At 58.6% G+C, this 19,945-nt stretch overlaps 1 protein-coding gene across 4 annotated transcripts in view; it reads left to right on the top strand.

Moving 5' to 3' along the window:
* Positions 1–2,793: 2,793 nt before the first annotated feature.
* Positions 2,794–19,945, top strand: part of STIM1 (stromal interaction molecule 1) — a 74,221-nt gene continuing 57,069 nt past the window's right edge. For all 4 annotated transcript variants that reach the window (XM_059493488.1, XM_059493487.1, XM_059493485.1 and 1 more), the window contains exon 1: positions 2,794–3,048. In XM_059493488.1, the coding sequence (XP_059349471.1) occupies positions 2,919–3,048 (130 nt within the window). In that variant the 5' untranslated portion in view covers positions 2,794–2,918. The remainder of the gene's footprint in view (positions 3,049–19,945) is intronic.

Below are 19,945 nucleotides of genomic sequence, written 5' to 3'. Positions count from 1 at the left end.
CACACCGGGACAGCCCCTGCCAGCCCGGGGAGCGAGCCCAGCCCGGCCGGGGTCACCTGGGGGCTGATGGTGGGGGGAGGTGACACCCCCTGCCCTCGGGGTGTGCGTGGGGAGGGGGTGACAGCACAGGGGGGTGACAGCACAGGGGTGACAGCACAGGGGGGTGACAGTACAGGGGGGTGACAGCACAGGGGTGACAGTACAGGGGGGTGACAGTGCAGAGGTGACAGTACAGGGGTGACAGTACAGGGGGGGTGACAGTACAGGGGTGGCAGCACAGGGGTGACAGCACAGGGGTGACAGCACAGGGGTGACAGTGCAGAGGTGACAGTACAGGGTCCCGGGGCTGCTGTGGGAGTGTCCCCCCTCACCCCCGAGGCCAGAGGAGCCCGGGTGCTGTGAGGGACCCCCCCAGGGGCCGGGTCCCCCAGTCTGGGGGTCCCCACAAGGGCCAGGTCCCCCCTGCAGTGCCCACAGCCCGTGGGGGTCCTGGGGCAGGAGGGGCTTGTGGGGGACACCCAGGATGGAGGGGAGGCAGCTCCTGGGGGAGAGTGGCCTGTCCCCATCCCAGTGACCTGTCCCCATCCCAGTGGCCTGTCCCCATCCCAGTGACCTGTCCCCACCCCAGTGGCCTGTCCCCATCCCAGTGACCTGTCCCCATCCCAGTGACCTGTCCCCACACCAGTGGCCTGTCCCACTCCAGTGACCTGTCCCCACACCAGTGGCCTGTCCCCACCCCAGTGACCTGTCCCCACACCAGTGACCTGTCCCCATCCCAGTGACCTGTCCCCATCCCAGTGACCTGTCCCACCCCAGTGACCTGTCCCCATCTCAGTGGCCTATCCCCATCCCAGTGGCCTGTCCCCACCCCAGTGACCTGTCCCCACCCCAGTGGCCTGTCCCCATCCTCATCTCGGGGTCTGCAGGTGTGGCACACTGCCCACAGCCAGCGTCTTCCCCAGTGCCAGCACGGGGACCAGAACCAAGGGACACTGGACATCAGCCTGGACAGAAGCCAGCCCTGTGTCCCAGCCTGGACACCCGCCATGGCTTGGGGACCCCATGTGGGGCTGGCCTGGGACCCCCAGCCCAGAGCGGGGACGTGGGCCCCTGGCTGGGAACAGCCTGCTCCGGGGACAGGGGACACACAGCGACAGGGCTGTCACCTCTCAGAGCACCCCGGCCCATGGGACAGATGTGAGGGGTGGGACAGATGTGAGATCCCCGTCCCCTCCCAGCCGCTGGCCTCAGGGCACACTGGTGGCCTCTGGGCACATTGGTGGCCTCTGGGCACATTGGTGGCACCGCTCCAGCCGTGCCACCCGGAGCTGGTGGCCCTGGAGGTGTCCCAGCTCTGGGAGGTGTCACAATCTCCTCAGCCCCGCTGCGAACCAGGAGCCACGTGCTGGGACCCCAAAGTGTCACTGCCCAGAGAGCTGGGGCGGGTGACATGTCGGGGTGGGTGACACGTCGGGGTGGGTGACATGTCGGGGTGGGTGACATGTTGGGGTGTGTCGTGTGTCATGGTGTGTCCCACGTTGTGATGTGTCACATGTTGCAGTGTGTCACATGGGGGTGTCACATGTTAGGTGTGTCCCCCGTCCCGGTGTGTGCCCATGTCACGGTGTGCCCCGAGTTGGTGTGTCCCCTGTCCCGGTGTGTCCTCTGTCCTGGTGTCTCTCCTGTCCCGCTGTGTCCCCTAGGCTGTCTCCCCTATCTGACTGTGTCCCCTGTCGCACCGTGTCCACTGTCCCGGTGTGTCCCCCGTCCCGGTGTGTCCCCTGTCGCGCTGTGTCCCATGGGCTGTCTCCCCTATGGAGGAGTGTCCCCTGTCCCGCTGTGTCCCCTGTCGCGCTGTGTCCCCTGTCCCGCTGTGTCCCCTAGGCTGTCTCCCCTATCTGACTGTGTCCCCTGTCCCGCTGTGTCCCATGGGCTGTCTCCCCTATGGAGGAGTGTCCCCCGTCCCGCTGTGTCCCCTATCGCACCGTGTCCCCTGTCGCGCTGTGTCCCCTGTCCCGCTGTGTCCCCTGTCGCGCTGTGTCCCCTGTCCCGGTGTGTCCCCCGTCCCGGTGTGTCCCCTGTCGCGCTGTGTCCCATGGGCTGTCTCCCCTATGGAGGAGTGTCCCCTATCGCACCGTGTCCCCTGTCCCGGTGTGTCCCCCGTCCCGCTGTGTCCCCTATCGCACCGTGTCCCCTATCGCACCGTGTCCCCTATCGCACCGTGTCCCCTGTCGCACCGTGTCCCCTGTCGCACCGTGTCCCCCGTCCCGGCGCGTCCCGCTCCCCCAGTCCCGCCATTCCCCTCTCCGCCCACCAGAGGTCGCTGCGCGCCGGCGCCGTGCGCGCGCGGGCGGGAGGGGGGCGTGTCCACGTGCCCGCCTCGTCGGCTCCGCCCCCTGGTGGGTGTGACCCGGCGGCGCTTGGCCACGCCCCCTGACAGCGCGCGCGCGGCGGCGCCAGGGCCCGGTGCGTAAGGCGGCGCGCGGGGGGGCGGACGAGACCACCGTGGCGGCGGGCGGGGGGGGTGCGGGGCTGTCCCGGCACAGACAGAGCGAGGTTTTCCGGGAGGTGCCGCTGACAGGAGGCGGCGGAGGGACGGAACGGGCCGGGGAGGCGCTAGCGGAGGTGGCGGGAAGAGGGGTTATCCCGGCAGAGCGGAGAGGGGCCGGCAGGGTTACCCCGGGAAGAGACCACCGAGGGTGGGGGGACTGGGGCTGTCCCGGGAGAGACCACTGAGGCGGGGGGGGAGGCTGTCCTGGGAGAGACCACTGCGGGGCGAGGGGGGCAGAGGGTTCCGGTAGCCGGTGCGCGGCCGCAGCTGGCGGCGGTGCCGGGATTGCCGGGATAACCGGGACACCCCGCGGGCCCCCAGCCGGTGCCGATGCCGAGGAGCAGCTGACGGCGGCGGGGACGCGGAAATGGAGCCGTGGCCGGGCCGGGCCGTGCGGGCGCTGTGCGGCCTCTTCCTCCTCCTCCTCCTCGTCCTGCAGCATCCCGGGCGCGCCGAGCGGGCCCCCGGCTCCCACCTGGACGACTCGGCCATCGCAGGTGAGTCCCGGCCGGGCCCTGCGGTGCCCTGCCCGCCCCGCCGGGCTCGGGCGCTGCCCGGGGAAGGCCGTGCCAGGCCCCCCCGCACTCCCTTTTGGGGCCATTCCTCCGCCTTTCGGGCAAGAGCTGCGGTGATCACCGCTTCTGGACCCCGCAAGGACCGAAATAACCCCGGGGTGTTCCTGCGGCGGGCCCCGGCTGTTTGGGTCAAAAGTTTGAAATTTCAACTCATTTACAGTATTGCGCTCTTCTTCGTTAAATGGCATCGACTGGGAGCGGTTGGCGGGATTTAGGATAATTAGCGTTATTTACTCGTTCGCCCCGCGGTAACGAGAGCGGTGCCGGGAGCTGGGGAGCCGAGGGTTCCTCATGGGCTGCTCGGGGCCGTTCCCGCTGTGGGAGCCCAGCGGTGCAGGAGCAGCAGTCTCACCTGAGGAGCACGGGCAGCACAGCCCCGGCGCTCTGCTCGCCCCGTTCCCATCCCCTCCGCCCCGAGAGCCGGGCGGGCAGCGGGAGCCGAGCCCCGCACGCTGCGGGATTGCCCCGGAGCCGGCTCCGTGGGCTCCGTGTCCTTGTGGCGGTGCCCGAGGTCAGCCGGGGCGGTGAGTCCGGGCCGGGCCCAGCCCCGGGCGGCTCCGGGCAGCGGCAGTGCCGAGCCCCGCTGCCGGGACCCGCGGGTGCAGCCCGGCCCGGGCAGGCCTGCCTGGGGGCGGCTCGGGGGATGTGGGCGCGGGGAAGGGGCTGGGGCCGTGTTCGGATGCTGCTGTTTGATGGAAGGCGCCGCAGCGGAGCCCTGGGAAGGGCTCGGCTCTGAGCCTGGGGCTGCTCGGGGGCAAGGAGCGGGGCAAGGAGCCGGCCCTGGAGCGGGGGAGCAGCAGAGCCAAGGGCAGCTCGGGGTGGGAGCCCGAGCACCTCGGCGGCTCCATCCCGGCCCAGGATGGGATCCATCACTGGCTGTCCCCGGGACGAGGGCTTCTCATCCCCTCTGGCCGTGCCCCTGAACCCTCGGGCCCGTTCGCATCCAGTGGGCTCCACTAAGGAAACTGGATCTCCGCAGTCCTTGTGAAGCAAGGTTTGTGCCTCCAAGGAATTTCCAGCGCGGTTATTTTTGGAGGCCCTGCAGAAGTGTGGCAGCCTGGGTGATTCAGCTGCTGGCTGTGCTCTTGGCGAGCGGAGGCAGCCCCGGCACGGGCGGCAGCGCTGCCCCCGCCGCGGCTGCTCCGGCGCTCCGGGTCACGCTGGGCCGTGGTTCGGCTCCGAACTCCCAGGGGGCTCCTGCCTGGCTGGGCTGGAGCCCCAGAGTGCAGGAATGGGGCCAGGGAGGGATCGGTGTCCCCCGCTCCGTGTCCCGTGCCCCGGGACGGCTCCGTGCCCTCTGCTGCCGCGGGTCCCCGAGGTCTCTTGGCCGCTGCGTTCGGAGCTCTCTGAACTGTGGTGGCTCCCAGCAGGGAATGTCCCCAGCCCGCACAGGACACGCTTTCCCCGCTGCTTTCCCTGGAAGCAGAAGGTGTTGGCTGCTCGGTGGGAGGCGGAGGTGAGTGCTGGACGTTTTTGAAAGTGAAAGTGCTCGGCTTTGACACCTTTGCTCCAACGTGCAAAGGTTTCTCTTTTTTTTTTTTTTTTTTTTTTTAATTCTTTATTAGGATGGCAGGATTTTAACGTTAAAATGTCAGCACCGGGGAAGTTTCTCAGGCGGTGCAGGGAAGTGCTTGCAGAGAGCAGGAGCCTGAGCTGCAGCACTGCTTGGGCTGCTGGGGTTGCTCTGCACGCTCAGGGGATGGATGCATCAGCAGGTTTTAGACAGGATTATGAAAATCCCGATTCATAGCATGGGAGATATTTTAAGCAAGAGTTTGAAAGGGGTGGGTTTATCCATACTGGAAGATAAGAGTTGGTGACTGAACCCCGGGGAAAACCAGATTTTCTCCTGGCTTTGATTCCCTCAGAAGCGAATTGAGGCCTTAATCTCTGATCTGTAATCCTTTCCTGCCGGGATCGCGCTGAGGTTTGGTTCCACTCGGCCGCACAGGAGCCCTGTAAGGAGGTGTGGGGCTTTGGAGCCCCTGGCCCTGCCCGAGCCCGGTCGGGGCTCCTGCCGCTGTCACAGGATGTGTGACGGCCCCGCGGCATTGTTTGCACCGGCCCTGGTTATTTTTAGCCCGAATTTGTCAGGCTGCAGCCCGGCCTCGGACCTTTTCACACCCCCTAAAAGGGGGCACACCAGGCTCCTCGGGGACAAACTGGACTTCCAGGAATTTTCCCCCCTCTTTCTGCTCATTTGCTGAACTCTGGTTATTGCCCAGATCATGCAGGTTTTGGTGCTTTTTCTGGCCCTTATCAGAACATCCTCCGGGGGATGTGGTCAGTGTTTTACTTGAGTTTTATGTGGGCCGTCAAAAATGTGACCCGTTGTTTGGGTCAAATGTCTTTAACTTCATCTCAAATGTCTTAAACTTCATCTCATTTAAAATACTAGTCTTGCTCAGCGGGCTCTTCCTCCTTAAATCACATCACCTGGAACCAGTGTGTGGGATTTAGGGTTGTTTTTATTTTAATTGCTTGCCCTCTGTGCATCCCAGCACAGGTGGGCACTCCCAGGTGTGTTTGTAGGAGATCCAAGGAAAGCTGGCTGTGGAGGATTGGGGGTTTGGGTGGCTGGGGCTCGTGCCTGGCTCCCTCAATGGGGCAGTTTCTCCTGCAGATCCAGGGGGACCCAGATCCCCCTGCAGTAATATGGAAGTGGTGCCAGTCTGCATTGCCCTGAGCCTTATTTCATTGTGCAGGGAATTCCCTCCTGGGGTCTGGCATCTACAGGGATCTGGGGCCTCCTGGGGTCCCTGTTCTGGCATCCTTGAGGCAAGTCAGGGATCGTGGTGTGGATTTTCCCTCTTTCCTGCAGCATCTCAGAGGTGGGCTCTGAGTTCTGTGTTGGGTGGAGGCATTTTTGGGTGACGCCTCAGAGGGTGGCAAGGGCTGGGCTCTGGTGCAGGGCTGGCACAGGTTTGGTGGCCTTTCCTCTCTCCACAGCAGTTCCTCTTTCTCATCCTTGCTCCATCTCCTGCCCTGTCTCCTGCTTCACTGATTCCTTCACACAGCCCTTCTTGAGTCATCTTTGCTCTTATCTCAGTGCTTTAAAGAACAAGTTGAAACCACATCCTTATCGTGTCAGTGCCCAAGGCTGGAGGGCTGTGCCCAGGGCTGTTCTGTGTTTGCCTGGAGCTGCCCTTGAACCCTGGGAGCATCCTGTGGGACAAAGTCAGGGTGAGGAAGGGGGGCTGCAGCCACAGGCTGGTGACTGTTAGTGATTCCAGAGGGGACAGTGTGAATTCCTGTGTAAGGAGGCTGTGCCCAAGCCCTGTCTGTCCTTGCCATCCCAGGGATTCATTGGAAGTGAATCCTTCACTGCAAAACCTCTGCCTTGGGAAGTGCTGGGTTTGGGCTTCAAAGCAGCAGGAGGGATTTTGTGCTGTGAGCAGGAGGAGGCCTCAGTGGAGCCGTGGGGAGCTCAGGGATGGCTCATCCTGCAGGGTGGGACAGGCTGGGTCTCTGTCCTTCCACACACCTGGGGGAGTTCATGGGACACAGTGACCCACGGTGCCCTCCTTGCTTTGATAAAATGCCTTGTAAGGGAGATTCTGCTGTTAAATTCATTCCTTCCAGGGGTTCCCTGAGTATTAGTTGCACCTGTGAGCAGCAGCTTTGGGTTGGGTGAGGGAGAGGAAGCAGTTGTGGGAATACCTGGAGGCTCTGCCAGGGAAAAGTCCATGTTCTTCCCTGGCTCAGCTGGAAGCACAGCCTCGGCTTCCTTCGGGAATGGAACTCATCTCGAGGAATTGCCATTCTGAGAGCTGGAAAAATCGTGTTTTGGCAGCAAAGGGGCCTCATGTGGAGAAGGAGGAGGAGCAGGGCTGGCTGGGCAGCGCTGGGGCTGCTGGGGAGCTCCTGGCTCCCTCCAGCTCATTCCCTTCCCTGCTTGGCCCAGGAACTTGGAGTAATGCTGAGCTGGATCAGAGAGAGGCTCTTAATTTAATTTCTTGTTAGATTTATTTATTTGCTGCCTTGGAAAGCAGCTGTCTCCATGTCTGCTATGCCCCTGGGGTGGTCCCTTTCTGCGGGACGGTGCAGGGGGAGCTGCTGGGGCTCTGCTGGGGCTGCAGCTCCTGCTCCAAACCGGGCTTTGGCTTGGCCTTTCCCACGGTGGGGCAGGGATACACCCTCCCACGTGGATGTCCAAGGCAGCAATCCCTCAGTCCTTTCCATCCTTTGCTCTCAGGAGGGCATGGAGCACCCAGTGTGTGAGGAAGGAGCCTCCTGGCATCCCTTGTGCTGCAGCTGCAGGCTCTGGGATGCTCTGGTGGGCCTGGAGCAGAGCCTCATCCCAAGAGGAGTGAGAAGGGAAGCACTTTGTGTTTCTGTGGCCTGCTCAGCTGGTGTGTGGCCCGTGGGCTGCCTGCGTGTGTTGGTACACCACAGTTCCCTGTGGGAGCTCTCTCCTCCCTGGGACAGGGGCTGGAGGGATGGGTGAGTGTCTGGGGACAGCCCAGGGGAGCTGAGGCGCCCTCCAGGGAGCTGTGGTTCATGATCTGCCTGCATTTGGGGAGGGAGGGCAGCCAAAAGCCCATCCTGGTATTTAGGGGCTGCCCAGGGAGCTTTGCAGCGCCCATCCCTGCCGGTGTCCCCTGGAGGTGGCACTGTGTCGTAGGAAGGGGACCAGGACACCAGATGGTTCATCACAGGTCCAACAGGTCCAGTTTATTGAAGAAAGCATCAAACACTTATACAGCAAATAATAAGCTTATGAATATTCTGTAAGCCAAACAATCTGTTGGTTAAACTATACCATGAACTCTTCCTCATTCCTTAAGGGTTACATCTCTCTTTTCTCATGTCTCTTTCACTATTTGTTATTATACTACAGCTAGGCCCAAGGACACGCTATCTAGCAGGTGCAGAACTTGGAATTAGCCACGGTTTTGTATTTTTCTAGTCTCTAGCAGCTAAATTCCCAACAGCACTGAGTGCTCTGGGCTGAGGACAAGGTGCCTATGGGGCACAGCTGGCACTGCATGGGCTGGCAGGGCTGTGCCAGCCCCAGGGATTTGGGGATTTCTTAGTAAAATATCCCCTTCTGTGAGCTGATGGCTGAACAGCAGCACTTCCCTGGGGTTATCCCTGTCCTGCTGCTTGTCCCACTTGGAGGCTGTGCTGGCAGTGCCTCATGTCCCTGGTGCTTCCAAGCCCAGCGGCAGTGCCAGCCCTGGCCACCCTTCGGTGCTGGACTGTGCCCAGCCTGGCATCCTGCTCCTCAGAGCCCTAATTGCACAAACTGATTAGTGTTAAAAAGGCTGTTTCCTCCATTAATTAGCTTTGCTTTGATTCCAGAGAGGAGAAATAAACTCCTGGCAGGCAGGAGAGTGTGACTGACACAAAGTACCACGGAAGAGTTGTGGCTCTCCCTGGGCAGCTCGGGGTTGCCTCTGGAAGCCTTTGGGACCAGGCTGGTGCCTGTTCTGGCCGGCCTGTGTGCAGCCCTGCTGTGGGTAACTGCAGGGGCAGGAACGTTCTGGAAACAGGAGCTGGGACCTTCACTGTCCTTGGGTGAGGGTCTGGGGATCCCCCTGCCCCCGGCTGGAGAAGGAGATTCCATCAGCCCTCCTTGTGTCAGTCAGGTCCCACTGGGGAGAAATCCTTCCCTGGCAGGGTGGGCAGGCCCTGGCACAGGGTGCCCAGAGCAGCTGGGGCTGCCCCTGCATCCCTGGCAGTGCCCAAGGCCAGGCTGGACACTGGGGACAGTGGGAGGTGTCCCTGCCGTGGGATGGGGTGGACTTTAGGGGCCTCTGAGCCCAGTCCAGTGTGGGATGCTGTGAATAATGGGGCTTTTGGCCTCTTTTCTGCCTTCTCCCTGTTGCCAGGTGCAGCCTGGGACCTGCTGCTTCTCCCTCCTGCTCTCCAGACTCTTTGCTGCTGGAATTTGGGGATGTTTCCTGTGGAGGCATCACTGTCCTGCTGAGTCTGCTCTGCTCCCATGGCTGATCCACGCTGGGCTCTGTGGAGCACTTTAATTTTCCCTCACCTTCATTTCCCCAGCCCCTGCAGCCATGCCTGATTAATTTTGTGGCACCTCCCGAGCTCCGGTTCGGTTTTAGGAGCTGGTGCTGGCAGGGACAAGGACTCTTTAATTAAAGCCATTGCTCTGTCATTCCTGCAGCACATGGGAGCCTTGGGGAGCTCCTGCCTCACGCTGTGCCAGGGCCTGCCCACCCTGCCAGGGAACAATTCCTCATTGCCAAGATCCCACCCAGCCCTGCCCTGTGGCACTGGCAGCCATTCCCTGGGTGCTGTCCCTGCAGGCCTTGTCCCCAGTCCCTCTCCAGCTCTGCTGGAGCCCTTCAGGCTCTGCCAGGGGCTCTGAGCTCTCTGCAATAATCCTAGTAATACAATTAATGGCAAGGAGTGATGGTGGGACTGTGCCCAGGAGCTTGTCCTGGCCCAAGTGCCCAGCCCTGCAGTGGATGGAAAGCCTTGAGAGGAGCATGAGAAGTCACAGGGGAGCCATGCCTGGTTGTGTCCCAGACTGTCCCTGCCTGCTTGTTTTCCCTCTGTGAAATAGTACCGGGGTGCTTGTTTGTTTGGATTATGGACCTATTTTTAAGTAACCTATTTTTTCCACTTTGGAAAATGCATTAACTCACTGTGTGGCACGGACATCTGTGGGGTCTGACTTTGGGAACCACCAAGTGCTCCTTGCAAGTCTCTCACCACCACCCTGAGGGGGAGAGGGGCTGCCTCTGGCACATCTATATATTATTTTGTATATATGTTTTTATCCCCACCTTGCTGAGGTTTGCCACAAGAGACACTTGCAGGATGCACAGAGGCAGCTCCTTGGAAGTGCTCTTTATCCCACCAAGGAGCTCTCCCTGTTCTCAGTGCCACCACCCCTTCCTCTCCTCTGGCCTTTGGGACTTGCTGATCCCAGCAGCTCTCACACAGTGGAGGCAGCAGCAGTGCAGTTGGAAACGGGGATGTTTGGTAACACACACACACACGTTTTGCAGGAAAAGGCACTATTTTTGTAGCCCAGTGTTTGTTTTTCCCTGAAGGATGGAGTTTAAGGTCAGTTTAATTCTTCTCTACAGGTTTGGAGCTCCGGTGCCGTAAATTCGGCTGCTCTGGGAGGATAAAAACGCAATAAACAGGAGAACTTGAGGAATGTTCCTCTCTGAGTTACAAAGGAACAGCTTGCTGGTTGGAACAGCCTGCCCCTTCCTAGGCAAGGCAGGCTTTGGATTGCAGGAAAGGGAGGAATAATTCAGGATTAAAGCTGCTAAGCAATGCATGTGTTTAGATCTGTAAGAGTGCCAGGACATAATTAATGGGTGAGTAAGCCAAAGGGAAAAAAAGTTATTTTTTTAACTGGATAGAGATAGATGGAGGATAGAAACGAATTTCTGGGGGGACAGCAATAATTCTGGAAGTATTCTGCTCCAAGCAGCTGCTGTTGTTCAGGGTGCCTGTATGGGTTTGTTCAGGAGTTTGGCAGCTGGAAGGCAAAAATCCAGGTTTGGCACCTTGAGCTGGCCTGAAGGCCTTGTGCTTGTCACAGAGCAGCTCCAGGACTGCAGGTGAGATGAGGAGAGCTCCAGGCCAGAAGGGTTATTCCCTTTTAATCCCTGTGTGATGCCTTTCCCACCTGCTGGGGCTGAGCTCAGAGGATGCTGCTGAGGGACCCGATCCCATCTCAGGCAGGGCAGATCCCTCTGGAGCTTCCCAGCTTCCTGCTCTGGTTGGCATTTCTGGAGCTGGATGCAAGTCCAGGGATGACGTGTTCGTGGGGACATGGCTGATGGAAGGTGTGAGCACCTCGGAGTGCTTGGGAAGGTGGCAGCGGTTTGGTGTTCTGGGGTTTCACAGTGGGCTGGGCTGTAAACTGCAGAATCCAGGAGATCTTGCCCAAACCTGGGGAAGGATCAGGAAGGACGCTCTTGTCCATGCCATGCTTTTATCTGTGTGGTGTGTGCATCCAGGAGGCTCTGCCTGGGGGCTCACGTTGGTTTGTCTCTAGCCAGGACCGAGGCACAAACCCAGCCCAGCTGCTGATGCTGCCAGGGGATGTGGGTTGTGCCAGGCTCTGCCAGAGCAGCCCCAGCTCTGCTGTGTCCTGATAGCCAGGGTCTCTCAGAGTTTTTAGCTTCCCAGCTGCCTCCTGGAGCCCAGGCTGGCTCTGTCCCCAGAGGAGTGAGTGCATCTTGCAGGGCTGGCAGGATGAAGAGGGGCCTCAGCTTCCTCAGGGAGTGCCACTCCTGCAGCCTGGCCTGCTGAGGGTCAGTGAACTCAGCTGTGTCCTGGAGGGCCTCTGGGTGAAAGAGGGCATGCTGCAGAAATGTGGGGCTGGCAGGTGTGGGAGCTGAGGTGGAATGCTGCCGGTTTTGTGGGAATGGTGATGGCAGCACACCTGGCACAGGGATCTCTTGGAGAGGCAGTGATGGGGGCTGTCCTCATCCCACCGTGGGTGCTGTCCCTGTGCCACCCCAAGGCTGTCCCCATCCCACCCCATCCCTGCCCTCCTGGCCTCTGCTCCTGCTGCTCTCAGAGCTTTGTCATGGACCACGCTGTTTCCTGGAGATTTGCACACTGGGTTTTGGAGATAAACAAGTTTTCCTGTTCATTTCATTTGCTGTATCATTAACACAAAAACAGGGTGGAAGGGGATATTCGGGGGCCATTCAGTGCTGTTCTCCCACACTGCAGGATGATTCCTAGAGAAGTTTTCCCGACAGCAATTGGTGTGATAAGTGGGGTTGCTGGTAATTTTTTCTCCCATCTTTTATTTTTCCTCTTGGGAAAGGAGAAAAAAATGTTTGATGCTTTAAAGGGTGAGGCTCAGCCCTTGGAGTTTGTCACATCCTTAGGGGGGATGTCTGGCATTGCTGTGCCGTCCTGCAGATGGATATCTTCAGAGGTGTGCTGGATGGGGCACTGCCCTCCCCAGGGCTGGCCTGGGGGCATGCTCCAGTGGCACTGACCCCTCTGGAGCTCCCTGGGCTGGGGACAGGGCAGGGGACACGACAGACCTCAGGGCAGGGGACAGGACAGAGCTCTGGGCAGGGGACAGGGCAGGGGACAGGACAGAGCTCTGGGTAGGGGACAGGACAAAGGCTCAGGACAGGACAGAGCTCAGGACAGAGCTCCCTGGGCAGGGGACAGGACAGAGCTCTGGGCAGGGGGCAGGACAAAGGCTCAGGACAGGACAGAGCTCGCTCACTGCTGGCCAGAGCCTCCTGCTGTGGAGAGCTTGTCCAGCTGGTTTGTTTTTCATCCCGGGGCTATTTTCAGTGCTCAGCCTAACAAGGTGAAATGGCTGAGATGCTTCCCTGTCCCTGGGACTCTGCTGGGAGGAGGTGTCCTGCTATCCCAGTATCCTGCTGTCCCACTATCCCAGCTCCCCAGTATTATTAGGTGTTTGCTGTGCTGGCAGCACTCAGGGCTTTGGAGGAGCTGTCTGGGCTCTGCACAGGCACCCAGAGCACAGGGAGCCCCAGGTCCCAGCAGTGTGATGGCCCTGGTGCCCTCCTGAGGCTGGGAGCATGGCAGGATCCAGGACAAAGCCAAGCTCTAGGTGGGAGAAGCAGCAGGAAAGCCAAGGATCAGCCCAGGCCTGCAGGGGTGTGGGATGTGCTGCTCTTGGGTCCTCCAGGAGCACTGGAACTGGGGTAGAGGTTGCCTGAGATGTGGGAAAAGGGGACATTTCACCCCAGCTCATCCTTACTCCCACTGACAATGTGTAGTGGGTTCATTCTCATGATTCCCCTGGGGTTGGGAGAAACTCCAGCTGCTGTTCACTCAGGGAGCAGGAATTGTTCAACCAGACCCAAGTCTTGCTCTGTGGTTCCAGCTCAGGTGGCTTCTTCAGCATCTGCCAACCACTTGTGCTGGGAATGTCACTTCAGCTCCTTGGAGTTCCTCATGGGCTCTGGGTGTGTAAGCTCGTGGTGCTGTGGGGTGTGGAAGCCCCAGGATTCCTGTTCCTGAGGCAGGAGTGATGTGCAGAGATGTCACTGCTGTGCAGCAGTCACCTGGCCAAGCAGGGACCTGAGACCCTCCCCAAGGGCAGCGTGGTGGCACATCCAGCATTCCCAGGAAGGCTTCACTGACACCTGCCCTGGCCCTGGGAGGAAATCCAGCACCTTCTGTCCCAGAGAAACAAGAGAATTTGTGTTGGAAAGGAGGAGCAAAAAGGCTTTATTGTTCACTAGAGTAATTGTGCGAGCATTGGTAGAAATACTCGAGCAGGCTTTGGTGCACAAGGTGAGAAAGGGCTGGGTTTATTGGGGACTATCCTGGAATTACTGAGGTTGGGAAAGCCCTTGCAGAGCTCAGCTAAGCCATGTCCCCAAGTGCCACATCCACAGCACTGTTAGATCCCTCCAGGGATGTGATTCCACCCCTGCCCTGGCAGCCTGGGCCACTTGGAATTTGTTTGGACAAGAACTTTCACGGAAGCTGCAGGGAAGTTCCCTGATTGCAGCAGAGGAGGAAGGAAAGAAAGCTCGTGGCTCCTTTTCCCCTTTACACAGCTGCAGGAAAGAATGTTTTCTGCCTGGAGGGTATGGAGTGTTTTTTCCCTGAATTAATGAGGTATTAAAGAAGATCCAGGAGTCTGGGCTCATCCTCCTGAGTCACCTGAGTGTTTGTGTTAGGATTTGGCAGGGAGCTTCCCTGGTAGCCAGAGTTATCCCTTTGGTAAACACAATCCTTCAGCGTGGCTGTGGCTGGTGCTGGATGCTGAGTCAGCCCAGCCCAGCAGGAATAACCCAGAATTTCACACTCTGGCAGGATTTCTGCAGCCCAACATCCCCAAGTGTTGCTGCTCAGACCCCAGGGCTGCTGCTCCTCTGCTCCTGGAAGGGCTGCAAGGAATCAGCCCTGAGTAATGAGTTTAAGGAGTCGGATTGGGGTGAATGCAGAGCCCTCTGCAGATGGTTTGGTTTGCCGGTCCCTCCTTGGCTCTGGGAGGGGACAGGGCTTAGCAGGGATTTCTCTGTGGCCTAACGATGGCTAAACTTAGTCCTGTGTGCTCTGGCTGGGCACGGAAGTGCTGCAGAGGTGACACTTCTGCTCTTGGGAAAGAAATACCAGCAGTACGGCCAGTGCCTGTGTCCTGGGCTGCTACTGGGCAGGAGAGCTGATAGAGAGAAACTCGGCTTCCTTTTTTGGCTTTTGGGGACTTTTTTCAGATCAGCTGATGTAGCCTGAGAGGATAGAAGACTTACATGAAAAAATAACATTTATTTTTCCTTACAAATGCTTTTCCCCCGCTCCAAGTGAAGTGCCCAAAACTCTGGGCAAATAAAGCTTCCAGCCAGGTGATCTGGGAGTGGGGTTGGCTGGGATGGGCTCTGCTCTCCTCCAGTCCCAAAACCCCTTCCCTGGGCTGACCCCACAGCAGAGCTGCTCCCGTTTGGGGGTTCCTGCATAGGAGGGACCTGGAGCTGCTGGAGAGAGCCCAGAGGAGCCCCAGAGCTGCTCCAGGGCTGGAGCCTCTGGAGCCAGGCTGGGAGAGCTGGGGGTGCTCACCTGGAGAGGGGAAGCTCCAGGGAGAGCTCAGAGCCAGGGAATGGCTGCCAGTGCCAGAGGGCAGGGCTGGGTGGGATCCTGGCAATGAGGAATTGTTCCCTGGCAGGGTGGGCAGGCCCTGGCACAGGGTGCCCAGAGCAGCTGGGGCTGCCCCTGCATCCCTGGCAGTGCCCAAGGCCAGGCTGGACACTGGGGCTTGGAGCCATGGAAGGTGTCCCTGCCATGGCAGGGGTGGCACTGGATGGATTTCAGTGTCTCTTTGAAGAAGAGACGAGGTGTAGGTTTTTTAAGAATTTAACTTTTAAGCTGTTCATGACAATAATAATGTTCTGCTAAGTGTTGTTGTTTTTTTGGTTGGGTTTTTTTCAGTAATGAAGTTATTTTATTTTTAATTTGCACATGGAAAGCTGCTGTATTCTCAAGTTTGGTGGTTGATGTCATGCAGAAAGTCTTGGTCCCTCCCACTGTGTTTGGGAACAAGAATATTTTCAAATAAGTCAAGGCCACTTTCTGTGATTTGAAGCACATCTCTGAGGCAGCCTCAGCTCGCTGGAAGCTGTGCTGGTCTGTAATTAACTCTGCTAAACAAAGTGTTCTGTGCCCATGGCAGCCACAGGCACTGTGCTGTGTTCCCAGGGTGGTCCCAAACCCTCCCCAGCTGCACTTTGGGGCAGTTTGAGCTGTCTGTTCTGTGCTCTGTGTGTTCTGCTAAGGGGCTGCTCTGGGTGACAGAGCTGTCACTGCCAGGGCACTGCTCCCACGGGGAATATTCCAGTGCAGCTGCCCAGCCTCGGGATTGGAACAAGGAGAGGGATCCCAGAGCCCTGTCCATGCAGGAGTGGGATCCCAGAGCCCTGTCCATGCAGGAGTGGGATCCCAGAGCCCTGTGCATGCAGGAGAGGGATCCCGGAGCCCTGTCCATGCAAGAGAGAGGGATCCCAAAGCTCTGTGCATGCAGGAATGGGATCCCAGAGCCCTGTGCATGCAGGAGAGGGATCCCAGAGCCCTGTCCATGGCTCTGAGCCCCCTCAGCTCTGGGTTATGCTTTCTGAGGCAGGGCCGGGGCCATGAGGGGAGGGAGAACCGCGCTGCTCCCAGAGAAGACCTGCAGCTCTGCTGGGCACGGCTCCCATGCACAGAGCTCCCACCTTCTGCCCCTGTGTGCCTGCAGGATTTATGGAGCGCTGAGGAAGGCGCCTGAGGAATTTATTTGTTTGCCCTTGGAGTGCTGCTCCGAGCACTGCCTGTGCCTCGGGTCCCTGCAGGCCGGCGGCTCTGGGACGGGCCCTCACAGCAGCCTGTGCCTGTGCCGTTCCCTGCGCGGTGATTTATCCCCTCCCTGAAGCTCCGGGGGGCATTTCCTTAGCGAGGCACTGCCTGTGGGAAGGCTCTGTTTGTTCAGCCCCGGTGCTGTGGGGGCAGAGCCTGCCCTGCTGGCCCGGCTGCTGCTGGGGCGCTCTGCACGGCGCGTTCCCCCTCAGCGCTGGCTGTGGGGAAAACAACAGCATGGTGGGGTCTGGGTGGGCTGTGGGGAAAACAACAGCACGGTGGGGTCTGGGTGGGCTGTGGGGGAAGCAGCAGCACGGTGGGGTCTGGGCATGGAGTGAGCTGTGGGACAAGGAGAAAAGAAGCTCCTGGAGTGCACATCCCTGCGGCCTCAGGGGCAGTAAAAGGTGTGTGTGCAGGTATGTGGTATAAGGGATGGAGCGCAGGGATGGATCAGGAATTCTTGGAAATGAGGAATTATTCCCTGGCAGGGTGGGCAGGCCCTGCACCCCTGGCAGTGCCCAAGGCCAGGCTGGACACTGGGGACAGTGGGAGGTGTCCCTGCCATGGTAGGGTGGCACTGGGTGGGATTTAGGGTCCCTCCCAACCCAAACCAGTCTGGCATTCCATGGCTGGGCTATCACAGTCTGACTCCCAGTGACTGGGCTTTGGAAAATGCCCCTTTCCAGTCTCAGCTTCCCCTAAAACCAGCTCCTCTCTGCACAGGGCTCAGAACAAGGACACATTCCAAACCCTGCAGTGCCTCTCCAGCTATCTGGGGAAAGCCACAGCTAAACAATAGTTTAGGAATGGTGGGGAAAAGGTGAGCTGCCCTTCTGGGGGAACCCCAGATCTGCTCAAATTTAAGGAGTTTCTGGACATTCTACACTCAGTGTTCCCAGGTGACTCTGGACAGTCTCAGGGAGGGTTGAGCTGGGTTTAGCACAGGCAAAGGAGGAGCAGCTGTGAGGTGGCACTGGAGCTGGGCTCAGGGAAGGTTTGGGGGTTTCCTTCCTTGGGTTTTTGCTTACACAACATCAGTTTAAAGTGCTAAACTGCAGCAGGGGTTACATCATGCCAGACCTCTTCCCTGTGTGCTAAGGGTGAAGAGCATGTTGTTCGAGTTCCCAGCTTGGCTTTTGAAGCCTCTTCATTACTGCAAAGGGCCTGGAGGATTTTGGAAAGTCCAGGTTTAAGGTAGGAGCATCTGAGGTTTGGGATCACTCTGAAATCCCTGCTGTTCCTAAAGCACAAGTGCCCATGTGTCTCCTGGTCCTCAGGGAAGCCAGGTGTGGGAGCTGCCTGTCCATGTGGGATTTTCAGACCAAGGGTGAGGTTTCAGGAGCTGCTGAGCTGATGGAATCAGCACTTGTCATCTCTGGAAAGCATTCCCTCCATCTCTCCTTCCCTCTTCCCCTACTCCCATCTCTCCTTCCCCCTTGAGCACAAGAGGATTGGCCTCAGGCTGGGCCAGGGCAGGCTCAGCTGGGACAGCAGCAGCAATTTGCCCATGGAAAGGGAGCTCAGGCCTTGGCAGGGGCTGCCCAGGGAGCTTTGCAGTGCCCATCCCTGCAGGTGTGCCCTGGAGGTGGCACTGAGTGCTCTGGGCTGGGCACAAGGTGCCCATGGGGCACAGCTGGCACTGCATGGGCTGGCAGGGCTGTGCCAGCCCCGGGGATTTGGGGATTCCCTTCTGGTTTTGGCAGCTCCTGCTCTCACCCCCCAGGTTTTATGACCTAGAAGTGACACCTCGTGTTTTGTGTCACCTTTTGCTGCCCCAGCACTGTCAGGACCCTGCTGGGATGAGAAGCCTCAGGGTCCCAGTGCTGCTCTTGGTCTGTATCTGTTCTAGAAAGTTCCTCTTTCCCTGATCACCCTCAGAAAACAGCCACTTCAGGAGGTGTTTTTTATCCGAGGGGTGAATCTCCCCACTGCCTCCTCCAAAAGTAGCATTTCCATCTTCCAATATAGCAAAGCATAAAATTCACAATTTAATCCTGATTCCACAGTGACTCATTTCAAGACTTTCTTTTTAAATTGTTTTTTTAGTAACAACCTTTTCAGTGAGGCAGCTCCAGGCAGGCAGGGCTCATTCACTGCTGGCACGGTGCCACTCAGAGCTGGGGGGGTTCTCATTTCCCCACTGGATTCAAAACCAGCAGTCTCACTTTGGGGCAGAAGTCTAGAATTGAGGAACACCTGCCTTGTAGCAGCACGTTTGGGATCAGTGCTGTTTGCCCATCTCATCCATGGGGGATTTTTTTCTACCTGAGGGAGTGGCTGGGGCTGGGCCTGGAGGGATTTAGGTTGGATTTTAGGGCAAGGTTCTTGCCCAGAGGGTGCTGGCACTGCCCAGGCTGCCCAGGGAATGGGCACGGCCCCGAGGCTGCCACAGCTCCAGGAGCTTTGGCCGGCGCTGCCAGGGATGCCAAGGCTGGGCTTGGTGGGCTCTGGGCAGGGCAGGACTGGCACTGGGGGGTCCCTGGGGGTCCCTGCAGCTCAGGACATTCTGGGATTCTCTCATTCTTGTGGTCCTGATGTAACCCAAAGTGCTCGTGTCTGGCTGGCAAGGAAGGGAAAATCCTTTCAAACTGCTGCTTTCCTAATGTGAATGATCTTTCCCTGCTAGAACAGGGATTTATATTTATTTGTGCTGCTGGTGCTGCCCCTAAATTGCTGCTTTTCACACTCTGCCACCCCGTGTGCTGCTCGTGTCCCCTGGCAGTGACTGGGCATGGGGAAAGGAAGTACCTGGGGTTTGGGGTGATTTTTTGTAGTGACTCTCAGCGGAAAAAAGATGAGTGGGGTTTTGTGGGAAGAGTCTTCCTCCTCCCCATGTGTGAGTGGAGGTCAGGGTTCCCCTTGGGGAGCAGTGTGGCCACTCTGCTGCAGCCTGTCCTGCAGAGAGATGTCCCTTTCTTCCCCGTGTACCTCTAACCCCTTGTCCTGCCGTGTCGCTGAGCTTGTCCCATGTGGGATCTGGTGGCATTCCATTGCTGAGGCGCTGCACAGGCTGTGCCTGGCACATCCAGGATCTTGTTCTTCTGGGATTTTCCCACTGTGGCCATTTGTGCCTGGAACCAAGCAGGTCTGTGAACACCAAGTATAACATAACTTGGCTTTTTTGTGGACTTGTGTTATTCACAACCTCCTTCCTCCCTCCTCCTCCTCCTTTCCTCTGCCTTCTTCCCATGCCTTTGGCTTTCTCCTCCTCTGTGTGCCAGGATCCACACCTGCCTTGGGCCCCCCTTTGCTTCTGTCCTGATCCTTGTGGGAAGGGAATTATGCAGGAGAGTGGCTTTGCTGGAGTTTGGAGAAGTAGAGGATAACGGGATCACTGGGAAGGGTTTTTATTCCCAAAGAAGTTAATGTGATGGCTGCAGGCTGTTGTTGAGGTTGGATTATTGAGGTTAGGGATTTCCTGTGGGATGAGCTGCAGCAATCTGGGGACAGGCAGCACCTTGCCCTCTTGGAATCCTGTTCTTCAATGGAAGGGAAGGGCTTTGCTGGGAAAGGCACGAGCTGGCTGCAGCAGTGTGGGTGGCTTGGGAGCAGCTCGTTCCTTCTGGCTGGAGGAAAAGCAGATTGTGCAGCGTGTAACATGGCCAAGGCAGGGGCTGTTGTCACCTTGTGTCCTGCTCTGCAGGGCTCCTGTGAACAAGGGAATCATCAGTTCTTGGTGAGGCACATGAGGGATAAATAAGGCTGGAATTGGGAGAAGCTGTCCTTGTACGGCAGTGTGGGAATGGCGCTGCTGCCCTTGGATTGATTATACAGAGTGTGTCTGGGAAGGGAGCAGGGCAGTCCTTGGGGCCTGGGCTGCTGGGGAGGAGGAGGAAGAGGCCAGGAAATACAGGGAAGAGCCCTCCTGAAGGTCCACATTGCTCCTGGGGCCCTGGGCTCCCTCAGCCATCCTGTGAGGCTGTGACGGTGAGGCAGAACTGGGCTGTGAGCCTGGATTTGGGGTCAGCTCTGAGCTCTCCATCCTGGGCCTCCTGCTTGGGATGGACATGGAGCTGTGGGACCAACTCCAGAGGAGGCCACAGAGGAGCTC

This window comes from Ammospiza nelsoni, chromosome 2, assembly GCF_027579445.1.
Source record: "Ammospiza nelsoni isolate bAmmNel1 chromosome 2, bAmmNel1.pri, whole genome shotgun sequence".
Lineage (NCBI taxonomy): Eukaryota > Metazoa > Chordata > Aves > Passeriformes > Passerellidae > Ammospiza > Ammospiza nelsoni.
This window is presented reverse-complemented; position numbering and strand designations above follow the sequence as displayed.